The sequence below is a fragment of the Hyperolius riggenbachi genome, chromosome 3 (genome assembly GCF_040937935.1).
Source record: "Hyperolius riggenbachi isolate aHypRig1 chromosome 3, aHypRig1.pri, whole genome shotgun sequence".
Lineage (NCBI taxonomy): Eukaryota > Metazoa > Chordata > Amphibia > Anura > Hyperoliidae > Hyperolius > Hyperolius riggenbachi.
Genome location: NC_090648.1, coordinates 223,706,764 through 223,720,388, shown reverse-complemented (window position 1 = coordinate 223,720,388; position 13,625 = coordinate 223,706,764). Strand labels below are relative to the sequence as shown.

At 43.8% G+C, this 13,625-nt stretch overlaps 1 protein-coding gene across 5 annotated transcripts in view; it reads right to left on the bottom strand.

The window, feature by feature from the left end:
- Positions 1–13,625, bottom strand: part of LOC137563416 (uncharacterized) — a 60,666-nt gene that overhangs the window by 45,539 nt on the left and 1,502 nt on the right. For 3 of the 5 annotated variants that reach the window (XM_068275832.1, XM_068275831.1, XM_068275835.1), the window contains exon 2: positions 2,876–3,514. In XM_068275832.1, coding sequence (XP_068131933.1) covers positions 2,876–3,508 — 633 coding nt within the window. In that variant the 5' untranslated portion in view covers positions 3,509–3,514. Of the gene's footprint in view, positions 1–2,875; positions 3,515–8,547; positions 8,570–9,058; positions 9,227–13,625 lie in introns of those variants that run through there. The other 2 variants (XM_068275833.1, XM_068275834.1) reach the window with 2 other exon arrangements.

The following is a 13,625-nucleotide window of genomic DNA, read 5'->3' as shown; positions in this document are numbered from 1 at the left end:
TAAAGCTGCCGAAAAATTGTATGGAGTGGATCCAGCATTAAAGCTGCAAGCCTATGTAATCATTCACTTGCCACTGAATAGTAACAGCAGAGTACTGTTCCGGGTTAGCCATCAGTAAAAGCAAGAAGTTTTGAATCAGGATGATACCATTTATTGGCTAACTTAAAAGAATAAAAGTAAGCTTTCGGCTATTCAACCTTCACCAGACTGAATCCTGTATGCTGACAAGTTGTTAAAGAGACTCTGTAACAAATTTTTCAGCCTTAGTTCTTCTATCCTATAAGTTCCTATGCCTGTTCTAATGTGCTCTGGCTTACTGCAGCCTTTCCTAATTGCACTGTCTCTGTAATACATCTTATCTCCTTTCTTCTGTCGTGTCTGTCGGGCTAAGGCTTGAATGTGTGGAATGTGCAGGGCTGCTTGTGATTGGATAGAAGCGATACACACCCTCTGCAGGCCCCCTGCACACTCTGTTTATATAAGCCTATAACAAGCTGGTTAGTTTGTTTGTAAACACTGCCTAAAACTTAATTACAAGCCAGGATTGCAGCAGAGATTGGCAGAAACAGCACAGAGGGGCACAGGAAAAAATAAGGAATAGAATGGTATGCTTTTTAGTGTAAGAATATTAGAGTACAGATTCTCTTTAAAGCACACAGCTATATACTGTACATGCAACATCAAAATGGGATACATAGATTTGTTTAGAAACATAAATACCGGTACACACCATTAGGATGCCTTAACTGAGACAAAACATCAAAATGATTCAGAACTTCGAACAATACTCAGCAACACTGTTGCTTTATCACTGCTCAAGTTCTTGAACATTCTTTGCTGAAATGGTGCCTGTAATGGCTGGTTTAGACGGACACTTGCGCAGCGTTTACCGCAAGCGTTCGGAACGTTGTGGTAAATGCTCCCATTCAAGTGAATGGGAGCGTTTACGCCGAGCTTTTGCGCGCGTTTACACGATCGCGGCGTTCGGGTCTCGATTTTCGCTAGCATTCGAGCTGCCCCTGGAAGCAACATGTAGCAGCCAACCGCGACGGCTAATGTCCCCATAGGGGGAAGAAAAAACGCAATCACATCGGATTGCGACGCAAAGGCTACTGAAAGCCTGACCGTGCAGCCGCCGCAACGCCCCCAAACGTGACGCCACACAGACGTCCGTCTGAACCAGCCCTAAATTGCTCTATTGGCAGCCAGTAGTAAAGAAAGCACACTTTAACATGATAGATACATTGCCTTTATGAGAAAGTTCCTGATGTGAAGTGGCCATAAGAAGGTAATTTTCCTTTATACATTCACCTGTCTATGCAGTTATCTGTCCTTAAATGCAGCAGAAATAGAAGGGCATTATTGTGGTTTTCATACCTCGAGCTATTGTTGGTATTTGAAATTGGTATAGTGAATTTGAACACCAGAATGCTCCCAACCACCGATGTTCAGCACCTGAACGAGCAGCTAGGGTCAGGAGAAGGAGTTCACTGTTGTGTGTCACGTCAAATGAAGCACAACCTTGTCCACTTGTTTGAGAACTGAATAGCTACAGTCAGGAGTATTTGGTTGTTTGAATTCACTAGAACGAATTGGAACACCAACACTACCGCAGAATGTGTAGGTGTCACTATTTGATTACCTATACTACTTCTATGAGTTGGTGGGAAGCAAACACACAGAAGATGGACAGAAAAAGTGCTTCAAAAGACACAATGAAAGTCTCTCTGATAAGCTTTGGCATGGACCTGGACCCTTGGGAAATCCTAGTGCAAGTCTGCTGCGCCTGGCAAATCTGCACCAGCAAAGATGCAAGATAACAGTGGGGCAGAAGAAATGCGAGATACGCTAAAGCTAAACCATAACCAGCTCTTCCGAGCCTGCAGCGGACTGATGAGCCACACCCTGAAACACCATACCCAGATAACCTCCTCAATGTGATGACCTTGGTCATCATCGTCTACAACAGACATATAGAAACCATATTACATGTGCAGGTCACAATACACATAAATCATAAAATAAACCATCCTTACTTTCAAAACAATTAAAACTGCACAAAAATAGACTTCTGTCACACAAAGGGCAGGTACATACAGGAGAATCACAGAGGAATGAAGCACTCCACAACGCCCGGACATGCCAATAAGTCTCACAAGTATAGGTTGGCTTTACAACACATTTCCTTGTACACTTGCTCTATTGCTTTATACATCCCAGTGTAGGGCTCTGGTAGTACAGCACAACACAAATAACCTGGACATGATGTGTGGCTCCTACTATCTGCAAAAAGTATACAACCAAGACCTCAGCGTTTATTAAAATATTCAAAAATGAGGTCTCTTAAATTGACTAGTCAGTGCTAAGAAACAATTAGTGGTGGTGTTTGAATGCAGGTACCTACATTCAGACACCCGAATTAATACCGGACTTCAGTAGCCAACCTAGTGGACAGGGTCACGGGGGTTGCAGTCTGTGTAGCACTTTACATGACTACTATGCTTCCTCCTTCCAAGCCGGAAGCAAGAAGCATAACAGTCATGTAATACGCGGCATGAGTGGCCTTCCTGTAATCCTATCTATTAATTTGGGTGCTAAAGTACGATGTTCAGTATAATTTGGGTTTTCAAACGCAGGATACCGAAAAGGAACACCAAACCAGAAACAATTCTGTAAGTGAACCTATCCTGATAAAAAATTAGCTGCCAATGCAATTCTTTTTTCCTATTTATAAAGGACTTGTTGCCTGTAACCCATTTTAGTGACTGTATGTGAAATAGCACATATGCTGATTAGGATCTAAAACTAGCAATGCTGGTACTCAGTATGTTGGCCAATTCTCTTTCACACTAATGACATAGCAACTACATCTTACCCAGTCTGGATCTGTAGGCTCAATCGTTAACCTGTAATACGTGACCTTTCCATCTTCCCTTTCTTGAACGATTGCTTTAGGAAACCTCTTCAATAGCTGGGAGATTTCTGTCTTTCGTAACTGGGCATTAGTGTCAGGAGTGGCATCTACAACCTTGATTTCCGCTGGACCTGCTGCCGGCCGCTCCGTCTTGTCTTTTGAGGCTGGTTTCTTGCTCACAGATTGGTCATTAGACACAGATGGAAGCTTTTCTGGATGCCAGAATCTGCAGTTTGCATCCATAGAGCAGTAACCAGATGCAAAGTAGCGGCACAGTCTTCTGTTCTGAGGCTTCCTCTTTGCAGGTTCAGAGTAAGGTTTTGTGGACACTGGATTTTTGCTTTGGGGAAGAGATAAACCTGCTGCCTCACTTGAATCAGGTGCTTTTTCTAGGTTGTCCTTTTTCTGGGGAACCTTCTTTTCTGCACGCTGATGTAAAAATCGGCATCTTCGCCCATACTGGCAGTAGTAACCTTTGGAAAAAAATCTGCACAAAGGTGGCAGCTGATTTTGTGTTGTGGCATCTAGACTTTGGCCAGTATTCTCTTCACTGGTGGCAGGCAGCTCTGTAGCTTGTGCTTCACTCTCAGCCATTGCAATCTGTAGGGAAACACAAAGCAGGCCGCATGAAACATATACACATGCAAAATACTGTATATTCTGGCGCATAAGACTACTTTCTAACCCAGAAAAATCCTGTCAAAGGTAGGGGGTCGTCTTATACGCCGGGTGTTGTCTTATAGGGCAGGTGCTAAAACTTCCGAGCCAGACTGAAGAATCTGTGGTTGTCGCATATGGTGGGGCGAGCACAAAAACGTCCGCGGCCGCATCCCCACCGTAATAGGCGACCATATGAAAGCAGCAAGGGTGGTGCTGTACAAGTAGTCTTGGAGACAGGGATAGCTGACCAATCCAAGCAGGCTTTGTATACAACAACCAGCCAATCGCCGGGAGCGTACACAGCTTGCCGTGATTGACTGGTTGTTATATACTGGATGCCACAAACAGTAAAGCACCAGTATCTGTACCTGTTTATACAGTATAGCACAAGTACATACAGTACAGTATACAAATGTCCAACAGTCAAGAGGACTAGTCTTATACGGCGAGTATATCCCAAAATGTTTTTATTAACTGGAAAACTTGGTGCTCGTCTTAGGCCCGGTTCACATTAGCGTTCGCTGTCTGGATTCGCCGAGTCGGATCCGGACCGTATACTGTACAAACGGAACGTACGTTCCGCATAGCAATGCAAAGTCTATGCGGCCGTTCACATGCGTCCGACGCACCCGGACCGGAGCCTGACTGTACCATCCGTGCATAGAAACCAATGGGAAACGGAAAACACAGAACACACTGGCTATAAAATCCAGACGTTCTACCCCACTTCCTATGCGTTTTCTAGCGGCCATTTTGGATGGGGACACATGGGCCCAGCATTTCTGGAGTGGAGCAGCAGTGACTTTGTGCTGGAGCTGTTTGGTAGTATGTCGGACGTGAGGCCCTACACAACGGAGGAACTGATTCTACAGGTGCAGCGTCTGCTGACCTCCCAGACCCCAACAATTGTATATAGTGTGTTATATCTTTTAACAAATGGATCCGGATCGCAACCGTATTCATACCTGATGCTACGGATGCAAACGGACCGGATCCGGATCAGAACCGTACGGTTTCGATCTGGATCCAATCTGGTCATCCAGTCCGTTTGTCCCAGAAACGCAAGTGTGAACGGGGCCTTATAAGCCCAGTCATCTTATACGCCGGAAAATACGGTATATATAATAAGAAAAAAGCAAGGGGGAGAGGGGAGTGTTCTCTGAAGCACAACGGATTCCCATAGTGTACTATCGTACAGCTGACAAGGATTAAATAGAAGAGGAAAAAATGTCTATTAGGAAAGCATAGACTGTTGGTATGGTTGGCCATTGAAAAGTAGAAGATGCATGCTCAGACTGCTCCTATTACTTCCATACAGCATATAAAAAAAGCTACCTGCCCTGCTGTCAACATAGGAAACTTTTGGTAGCCAGGCTCCCGTCCCATCTTTCTCCTGACGGCAGCGTGCACATCAGTATGCAAATCCCTGAGGCCAAATCTACAGCCATAACCCTTTCTATACAGATGTTATCTACACATTATCATAAACTACCTTATTGCATTGGCAGTAGGGATTGCACCTGCAGAAGGATGGAAACCAAAATTCCTATAATGGAAGCAAGGCCAGTAACCATTTATAAACCTTTTTGAGCAGTAAAAGTTTTACTTTAAGGCTCACTTTAAGTCACCGCACACTCTGCACTTTCACTGAAGAGCTGGTTCAAGAGCCAGTCAAACTCTATTGCTTAGTGCTATGAGTGTAAAAACAGACATATACAGTATTAAGCAATAATTTCAATAAATTAGACATTTGATAAAAAAAAAAAAAAAAACCTTTGAATCAAACAAAAATAAATTGAAAAAAACCTAGGGCACCTTTGATCAAAACTTATCAGGATAGGCCGGTATGAAGCAGCCCATTAGCAGTACATTTCATACTGCATCATACAATGCAAAGTTAACAGTGGCGGCATTCTGGTACATTTTTACAATTTTTTCTTTCAGAAATCTGATTGATATTGGGTGGTGCACGGCTGTAATCCTGACAATGATAATCGTGGGCTTTGACCTATGCGGTGCTGTTTAGCTCTGCAGTGGAGAAGTGTGGTCACACAGCTGTTTATACTGAGCTTTGTTCTTGTCATATCCGACAGCAAAATCAAATAACTCTTTGCACACTCTCATGCAAATACTCACTGCAGACCAGGCATCCAGGAACCACTGTTATCCCTACAGCTAAGCTAAAAACAGAGGTCTTAAGGTGGTCATATATCAGGCGACTTGGTGTGGCCGATTGACCATCCAATTCTATTATTATATTCAAACTGAATTTATCTGATTGCCATCTGGAGTCAGGAAGGAATTTTTCCCTTTAGGGGCTAATTGGACCATGCCTTGTAAGGGTTTTTTCGCCTTCCTCTGGATCAACAGGGATATGTGAGGGAGCAGGCTGGTGTTGTACTTTATACTGGTTGAACTCGATGGACGTATGTCTTTTTTCAACCAAAATAACTATGTAACTATGTAACTATGAGTCAGTGCCGCCAAGTGCATGCCCAACTGACAAAGCGACCAATTTTGGGACGGAAATTGGTCGCATTGTTGATGCAAGATGTGGGGCGCATGGTGGGAACGGCGTGCAATTTCCCGACAATCGACGAAACCATCTGCCATCTCGCCGCTATGCTCCCCCCCCCATGCCAAAGTGTATACCGTATATACTCGCATATAAGCCGACCCGCATATAAGCCGACCCCCCAACTTTTCCCTGAAAAACCAGGGAAAAATGATTGACCCCCATATAAGCCGGGGGTAGGAAATGCTGGCCGCCTTATTCCCCGAGTGTGTCCCAGTATAGCTAGTAAAGTGTCCAGTATGGGTAGGTAGTGCCCCAGTATAGCTAGTATAGTGCCCAGTTTAGCTAGTATAGTGCTCAGTATAGCTAGTATAGTGCTCAGTATAGCTAGTATAGTGCTCAGTATAGCTAGTATAGTGCTCAGTATAGCTAGTATAGTGCTCAGTATAGCTAGTATAGTGCTCAGTATAGCTAGTAAAGTGTCCCAGTTTAGCTAGTAAAGTGCTCAGTATAGCTAGTATAGTGTCCCAGTTTAGCTAGTATAGTGCTCAGTATAGCTAGTAAAGTGTCCCAGTTTAGCTAGTATAGTGCTCAGTATAGCTAGTATAGTGCTCAGTATAGCTAGTATTGTGCCCAGTATAGCTAGTATTGTGCCCAGTATAGCTAGTATAGTGCCCAAGTTTAGCTAGTATAGTGCTCAGTATAGCTAGTAAAGTGCCCCAGGATAGCTAGTATAGTGCTCAGTATAGCTAGTATAGTGCCCCAGTTTAGCTAGTATAGTGCTCAGTATAGCTAGTATAGTGCTCAGTATAGCTAGTATTGTGCCCAGTATAGCTAGTATTGTGCCCAGTATAGCTAGTATAGTGCCCCAGTTTAGCTAGTATAGTGCTCAGTATAGCTAGTAAAGTGCCCCAGGATAGCTAGTATAGTGCTCAGTATAGCTAGTATAGTGCCCCAGTTTAGCTAGTATAGTGCTCAGTATAGCTAGTATTGTGCCCAGTATAGCTAGTATAGTGCCCCAGTTTAGCTAGTATAGTGCTCAGTATAGCTAGTAAAGTGCCCCAGGATAGCTAGTATAGTGCTCAGTATAGCTAGTATAGTGCCCCAGTTTAGCTAGTATAGTGCTCAGTATAGCTAGTATAGTGCTCAGTATACTAGTAATGTGCCCCAGTTTAGCTAGTATAGTGCTCAGTATAGCTAGTATAGTGCCCCAGTTTAGCGCTCAGTATAGCTAGTAAAGTGCCCCAGTTCAGCAAGTACAGTCCCCCGCTCCCCCCATGGCCGCCGCCGCCGCTATTACCTGGCGCATCTTCTATTTCCCTCTCCGTGCTTGTAAACATGCACAGCAGCGCGCCCGGCGCTGCTACTGTGACGAGCGGCGAGCCAGGAAAGAGCGGTTCCCATAGTAACAGGAAGCCGTGCTCTTTCCTGCCTCCTGCCTCGTCACAGTAGCAGCGCCGGTGCTCCAACACTTTATCCTACACGTCGAACTAACCTACATCCCATAGACTTTTACTATCCCTTCCCCTCCCCCAACCCTAACCCTCCTGGTATACGTTTGATAGTGGATGTAGGCAAATTCGACGTGTAGGTTATCACGTCGGAACACCCGGGCGCGCTGCTGTGCATGTTTACAAGCACGGAGAGGGAAATAGAAGATGCGGACAGGTAATAGCAGCGGCGGCGGCCATGGGGGGAGCGGGGACCCGCGGAACAGCGGAGGGGGGGGGGGGGGGGGGACCCGCGGACCAACATGACTCGCATACAAGCCGAACCCCCAACTTTTGGCCCCCTTTTTGGGGGTCAAAAATTCGGCTTGTATGCGAGTATATACGGTACATTACCTGTCCGCGGCCTCTGCTTGTCCCCCGCTGCTCGGGGCGCATTCTCCTCTTCCAGATACACGCACACCCCACGTGGCATGTGTGACATCACACAAGCGCCCTTACTAGGAAACCACGTGGGGCGTGCGTGTATGGAGAGGAGAATGCACCCGGAACAGGCGGGGACAAGCGGAGGCCGCAGACAGTAATGTATACACTTTAGCACGGCGGGCATGGGGGGCACAGCGGCGAGGCGGCGCACAGGGCCGATTTCAGATTGATTTCAGCATGAAATTGATCGGGAATCTGCCTGTGGTGTATGGGCAGCTGACAGATCTCTCACTTTTCAGATTCGATAAGAGAGAGATTTGTCTCTTGGTCGAATGTGCCCATACATCACTAGATCTATGGGCACCTTTAGTTTGCAAAAACAATTCCTTATCTTGTGTAGTCACGTACGCCATCCAGAGGCTGCCCTGAATTTGTATGTCTCCTAATCTGTCTCTATAGCATGCATAAAGCAGTACACAAGCATACAGTGCATCGGCCTAGCAAAAGATTAGGAGCACATAACCTAATGTCCTGTCTTGCAACATGAACGTTCTCTCAAGGAATAGAAAGTGGTTCAGACTTACCTCACCAAGGCCCTACAATGGCCTCAATTTACTAAGCTTAAACTCCTGTTTTTAATAACTCTTCTGAGCTGTTTTACAGTTATCACAATTATATCACCATGGTGATGACTGTAAAACAGCTCAGAAGAGTTATTAAAGACAGGAGTTAAGCTTAGTGAATTGAAGCCAATATATATATTCATATGCACCATACACACAACAGCAGGAGCTGTGTAAATGCTGACAATAGTTACAGAACAGAGATAGAGAACACTAGATTTAACTCTGGCCACAAGGAGCATAAATTACAAGAAAGACACAGAATCCATGCTCACCTCCTCAAGTAAGGACACTAAAGTGAGAGGGATATGGAAGCTGCCATATTTATTTCCTTTTAATCAAAGCAAATTGCCTGGCAGTCCAGCTGATCCTCTCCCTTTAATACATTTAGTTATAGACCCTGAACAAGAATGCAAATCAATGTTTGACTTAAAGGAGTACTGTAGGGGGGAAAAAAGAGAGTTGAACTTACCTGTGGCTTCTAATGGCCCCTCGCAGATGTCCTGTGTCCGTGCAGCCACTCGCCGATGCTCCGGTCCCCGCCTCCGGTTTACCTCTGGAATTTCCGACTGCACCTGCACGTCCGCGCTCCTGCTGACGTCGCCGGAAGCTTACTGCACAGTCCCAGTATGGTCTGTGTCTGACAGATGGACAAGACAAGTTGACAAGTGTGTGATACACTTTGTTGAGCCTGAAGAGAAGCCGTTTTTTTAAAATCCTAGTAGTTCAACCTCCCATTTCTAAGGCATATGATAGCAAATCTGCAAAATGCACATAGTTTTGCACTGCAGATATGTACATTTTGCAGCAAATATAATGAAAATATGTGATCAGCTGAGTTCCATAGTTCTATTACATACAGAAATGACATTGCAATTTTACTGAAACGTTTGCTGTCCAGAGTCCTCCCCCACAGTTAAGGTTTCTGTGTGGAGAGTGTACGTCAGATATTCTCTCTCTCTGATCACAGATCACCTGACCCAATCCACTTCCTCTCTCTGCTGCTGACGGACTAAAGCTCTGAACACATGCTAGATGATAACAGCCTCCTCTGCTGAGAAACAAGCATGGGTACGGCACCAACCACCCCTCTTGACCATTCGGGCCAGCAATCTGTCCTGTTGGATTACTTTGGCCAGTAACATTGGTTTTCCCACTTACCTAGTGATGTCACTCCAGCCCCCGCAGCATAGAACAGAACAGGTTGATTTTTTTTTTTTCTTCATGTGAGCAATGCGCCTGCCTAGCCTCGCCCTGCAATGCCGCCCGTGGGATTAGGTGCATACACATCCAATTTGACTGGCCAATCAATTGACAATTTTACTACCTCCATGTAGATGAGGGCCAACAGACTGATTACTATGAACAGAATGTGTAGATAAGCTTTCATACTACATGGAAGTGGTAAAATAGGCCAATCATAATTGGATGTGTGTACCAGGCTATAAGGTTCCAATCCCAGTCAGGCACATTGAGTGTGTGTCCATGCCTTAAAGGATACCCGAAGTGACATGTGACATGTTGAGACAGACATATGTATGTACAGCGCCTAGCACACAAATAACTATGCGGTGTTCCTTTTTTTTCTTTCTCTGCCTGAAAGATTTAAATATCAGGTATTTAAATTGCTAACTCGGTCCTGACTCAGACAGGAAGTGACTACAGTGTGACCCTCACTGATAAGAAATGCCCCTTTTTCCCTTTTTATCTCTTTCTTGCTCCCAGAAGCCATTTTCTGCTAGGAAAGTGTCTTATAGTTGAAATTTCTTATCAGTGAGGGTCAAACTGTAGTCACTTCCTGTCTGAGTCAGGACGGAGTCAGCAACTTACATACCTGATATTTAACTCTTTCAAGCACAGAAAGAAAAAAAGGAACACAGCATAGTTATTTGTGGGCTAGGCACTGTACATACACATGTCTATCTCATCATGTCACTTCGGGTATCCTTTAACACTTTGCAGTTATTCAATCAACAGCACATGGAGGTGGTGTGCTAGTTGATCTGTTATGTGCTGGGGAAGCAACTCCCGCTCTGCTAGTAGCAAGTAGTGTCAGAGTGCAGCCAGTATTTACTTACATAAAGTTCAAATGTACAATGTATAAAACTTTGTGATTTGCTACTTAAATAAGATTCACTATCGTATGCATTAAACCGTGAGGTCAAACTAGAGTTTTAAAAAACCCATTATTTTTTCTACCCAGATTATATCTATAATTTTACTCTGCGACTACAACTACATTACTTAAGATAAAAAGAGTGATGATTTTGCAATAACTGACTTTTGACTTTTTAAGCAGCACTGAAGCAAAAACAATACGTGATAAAAGAAATGTAGGTAATCAGGGGTTGCCTGCATTGAACACTGCATGTCTAGATTTGCCATAGTGGCCCAGCCTGAAATAAAAGTAAGATAATACATTTTCAGTGGTGATTCATGATTGTTCACACCAACAGTTTGATGTTTGTACAGGCGTGTCATTGTCTGTACCTGTCAAATTACGAGCAACAGGCAATCATCCACAACAGAATGTTTTGGCAAATTACTCTGCCCCGGGGAACTTCATGGAGCTGCCTGCTTTCTCTCTACTTATCAATATATGCAGCTCAGCTAAGCCTAGAGTGCATAAGCTATCACTGGCTGATGAGAGACAGTCGCCTGAAACAATCCCAAATGATCATTTCAGCCAGTAAATAGTGTGTATTGGGTGTTAAGGGGAACCTTAAGTGAAGGAAAACAGTTGCCATTAAAGGTTGGTACACACACCAGATAAAAGTCTTTGGAAAATGAAAGATCACAGACCGATTTTATCCCTTTCCATGTAGTAGGAGAGCTTACTCTACACAGTCTATTCTATTGAGCTGAACTCCCCATCAGATAAAAATCTTTGCAAGATGCTGCACACAAAGATGCTGTACACATGCAAAAGATCAGTATCTGAAAAAGATCAGTTCCTTCAAAATGCATTCATAGTCTATGATATCTGCAGATCTTATACACACCGTGTTTAACAGGCATTCATCTGCAGATCTGACAATCATCTGCAGATTTGAAGATCTATCCTGGTGGATCTGATCTGCAGATGATTGTCCATTAAACAAGGTGTGTATGAGATCTGCAGATATGAATGCATTTTGCAGGAACGGATATTTTGCAGGAACTGATCTCTTGCATGTGTACAGCATCTTTGTGTACAGCATCTTGCAAAGATTTTTATCTGATGGGGAGTTCAGCTCAATAGAATATACTGAGTAGGTATGCTCTTATCAGGGCTGTGGAGTCGGAGTCGGAGTCGTGGAGTCGGGCAATTTTGGGTGCCTGGAGTCGGAGTCGGGAAAAAATGCTCCGACTCCGACTCCTAATGAATTTGTAACTGTAATTAAAATAGAAAATATGATAAAATGTTCTATTTCTCAGATAATAGTCATTAAAAATAATGTATATATACAGTAATAGCTGTGCTTAGTCCACAAAAATGAAATAAACCAATCAAAATTAGTTACTTGTGCTGCTTCAATAAAGCAGTCCCCGTATTTTTAAGGTCAGATATACATATCTGATTGTGACTGTATATATGATGCGTACACAGGAATCTCTTATATATACTAAATAACATCTATGCTGTAAGAATAAAGCCTGATGTGTAGCTGTGTCACTAATAGAGATGGTCAATGAGATGGAAATAATTCTGCACTGATGCTGATTTATGCAAATGTATGCACTCCCTTTGCTGATGAAATCAAATAATTTGATATGTTATTAAAATTTGGTTTGGTGACTACAAATTAAAGGGTACCTGAGACGGATGAAAAGTAAAGTTTTATACATACCTGGGGCTTCCTCCAGCCCCCTTCAGGCTAATCAGTCCCTCACTGTCCTCCACCACCCGGATCTTCTGCTATGAGTCCTGGTAATTCAGCCAGTCAGCGCAGTCCGGCCGCATGCCACTCCCACAGCCAGGAACATTCTGCACCTGCGCAATAGTGCTGCACAGGTGTAGTATGCTCCTAGCGGTGGAGTGTGTTCATGCGCACTACGCCAGACTGGCTCAAGTACCTGGACTCATAGCAGAAGATCCAGGTGGTGGAGGAGGACAACGAGGGACTGATTATCCTGAAGGCGGCTGGAGGAAGCCCCAGGTATGTATAAAACTTTAATTTCATCTGTCTCAGGTTTACTTTGTTACACAGTAGTACTATACTCTACATATGCACTCCTCACAGAGCTGCAGGGAATCCACTGAGAATGCTGTGCACATTGAACACAGAGGTGTTGTCTGTTTACAATCTCCTCATTCCCCTGCAGAGTACCTGCACATCATTCTTACATGTACCCACACTTACATTGCCTAGGGCCTGATAGATGTTCTTTGTTCCGGTTTGTACCTTTTACAAGTACTATTACTAAGGACTAGTTTTAGTCTAAAGGGAATAAATATAGTAGTCTACATATCCTTCTCACTTCAGTTGTCTTGTAAAATTCCTAAGCGTTGGCAGTTATGAGACGAATTTCATGTTACATACTTTTAATCAACAAAATTGTAATATGCAAATTAGAGGAGTCTGAGTCGTGGAGTCGGTGGAATCCTAAACTGAGGAGTCGGAGTCGGTGGATTTTTGGACCGACTCCACAGCCCTGGCTCTTATACTACATGGAAGGGGGTAAAATTGGTCTGTGATCTTTCATTTTCCAAAGACTTTTATCTGATGTGTGTGTACCCACCTTTACTGATCCAAGGCAATGCTATCTGACAGAGGTATATAAACGCTAAGACACACCCCTTAAGGTGTACATCCCAGAAACTCTCATCACTCTGGTTAGACGAGGGGATATGTTCCACAAGTTGCTCCTACAAGAAGCTGTTGATATCTTTTTATATTTAGTCTTTTTGTGGTGAACTGAATAAAGGTTTTGTATCTGCATAATTTTACCTGTATGGCTATGAGCAAGGTTAGGGACAGTTTGCCTTTAAAATTTGGATGAGAGTTTCTGGCATGCACACCCTAAGGGAGTATTAGGCCCCATTTACACCTAAAACC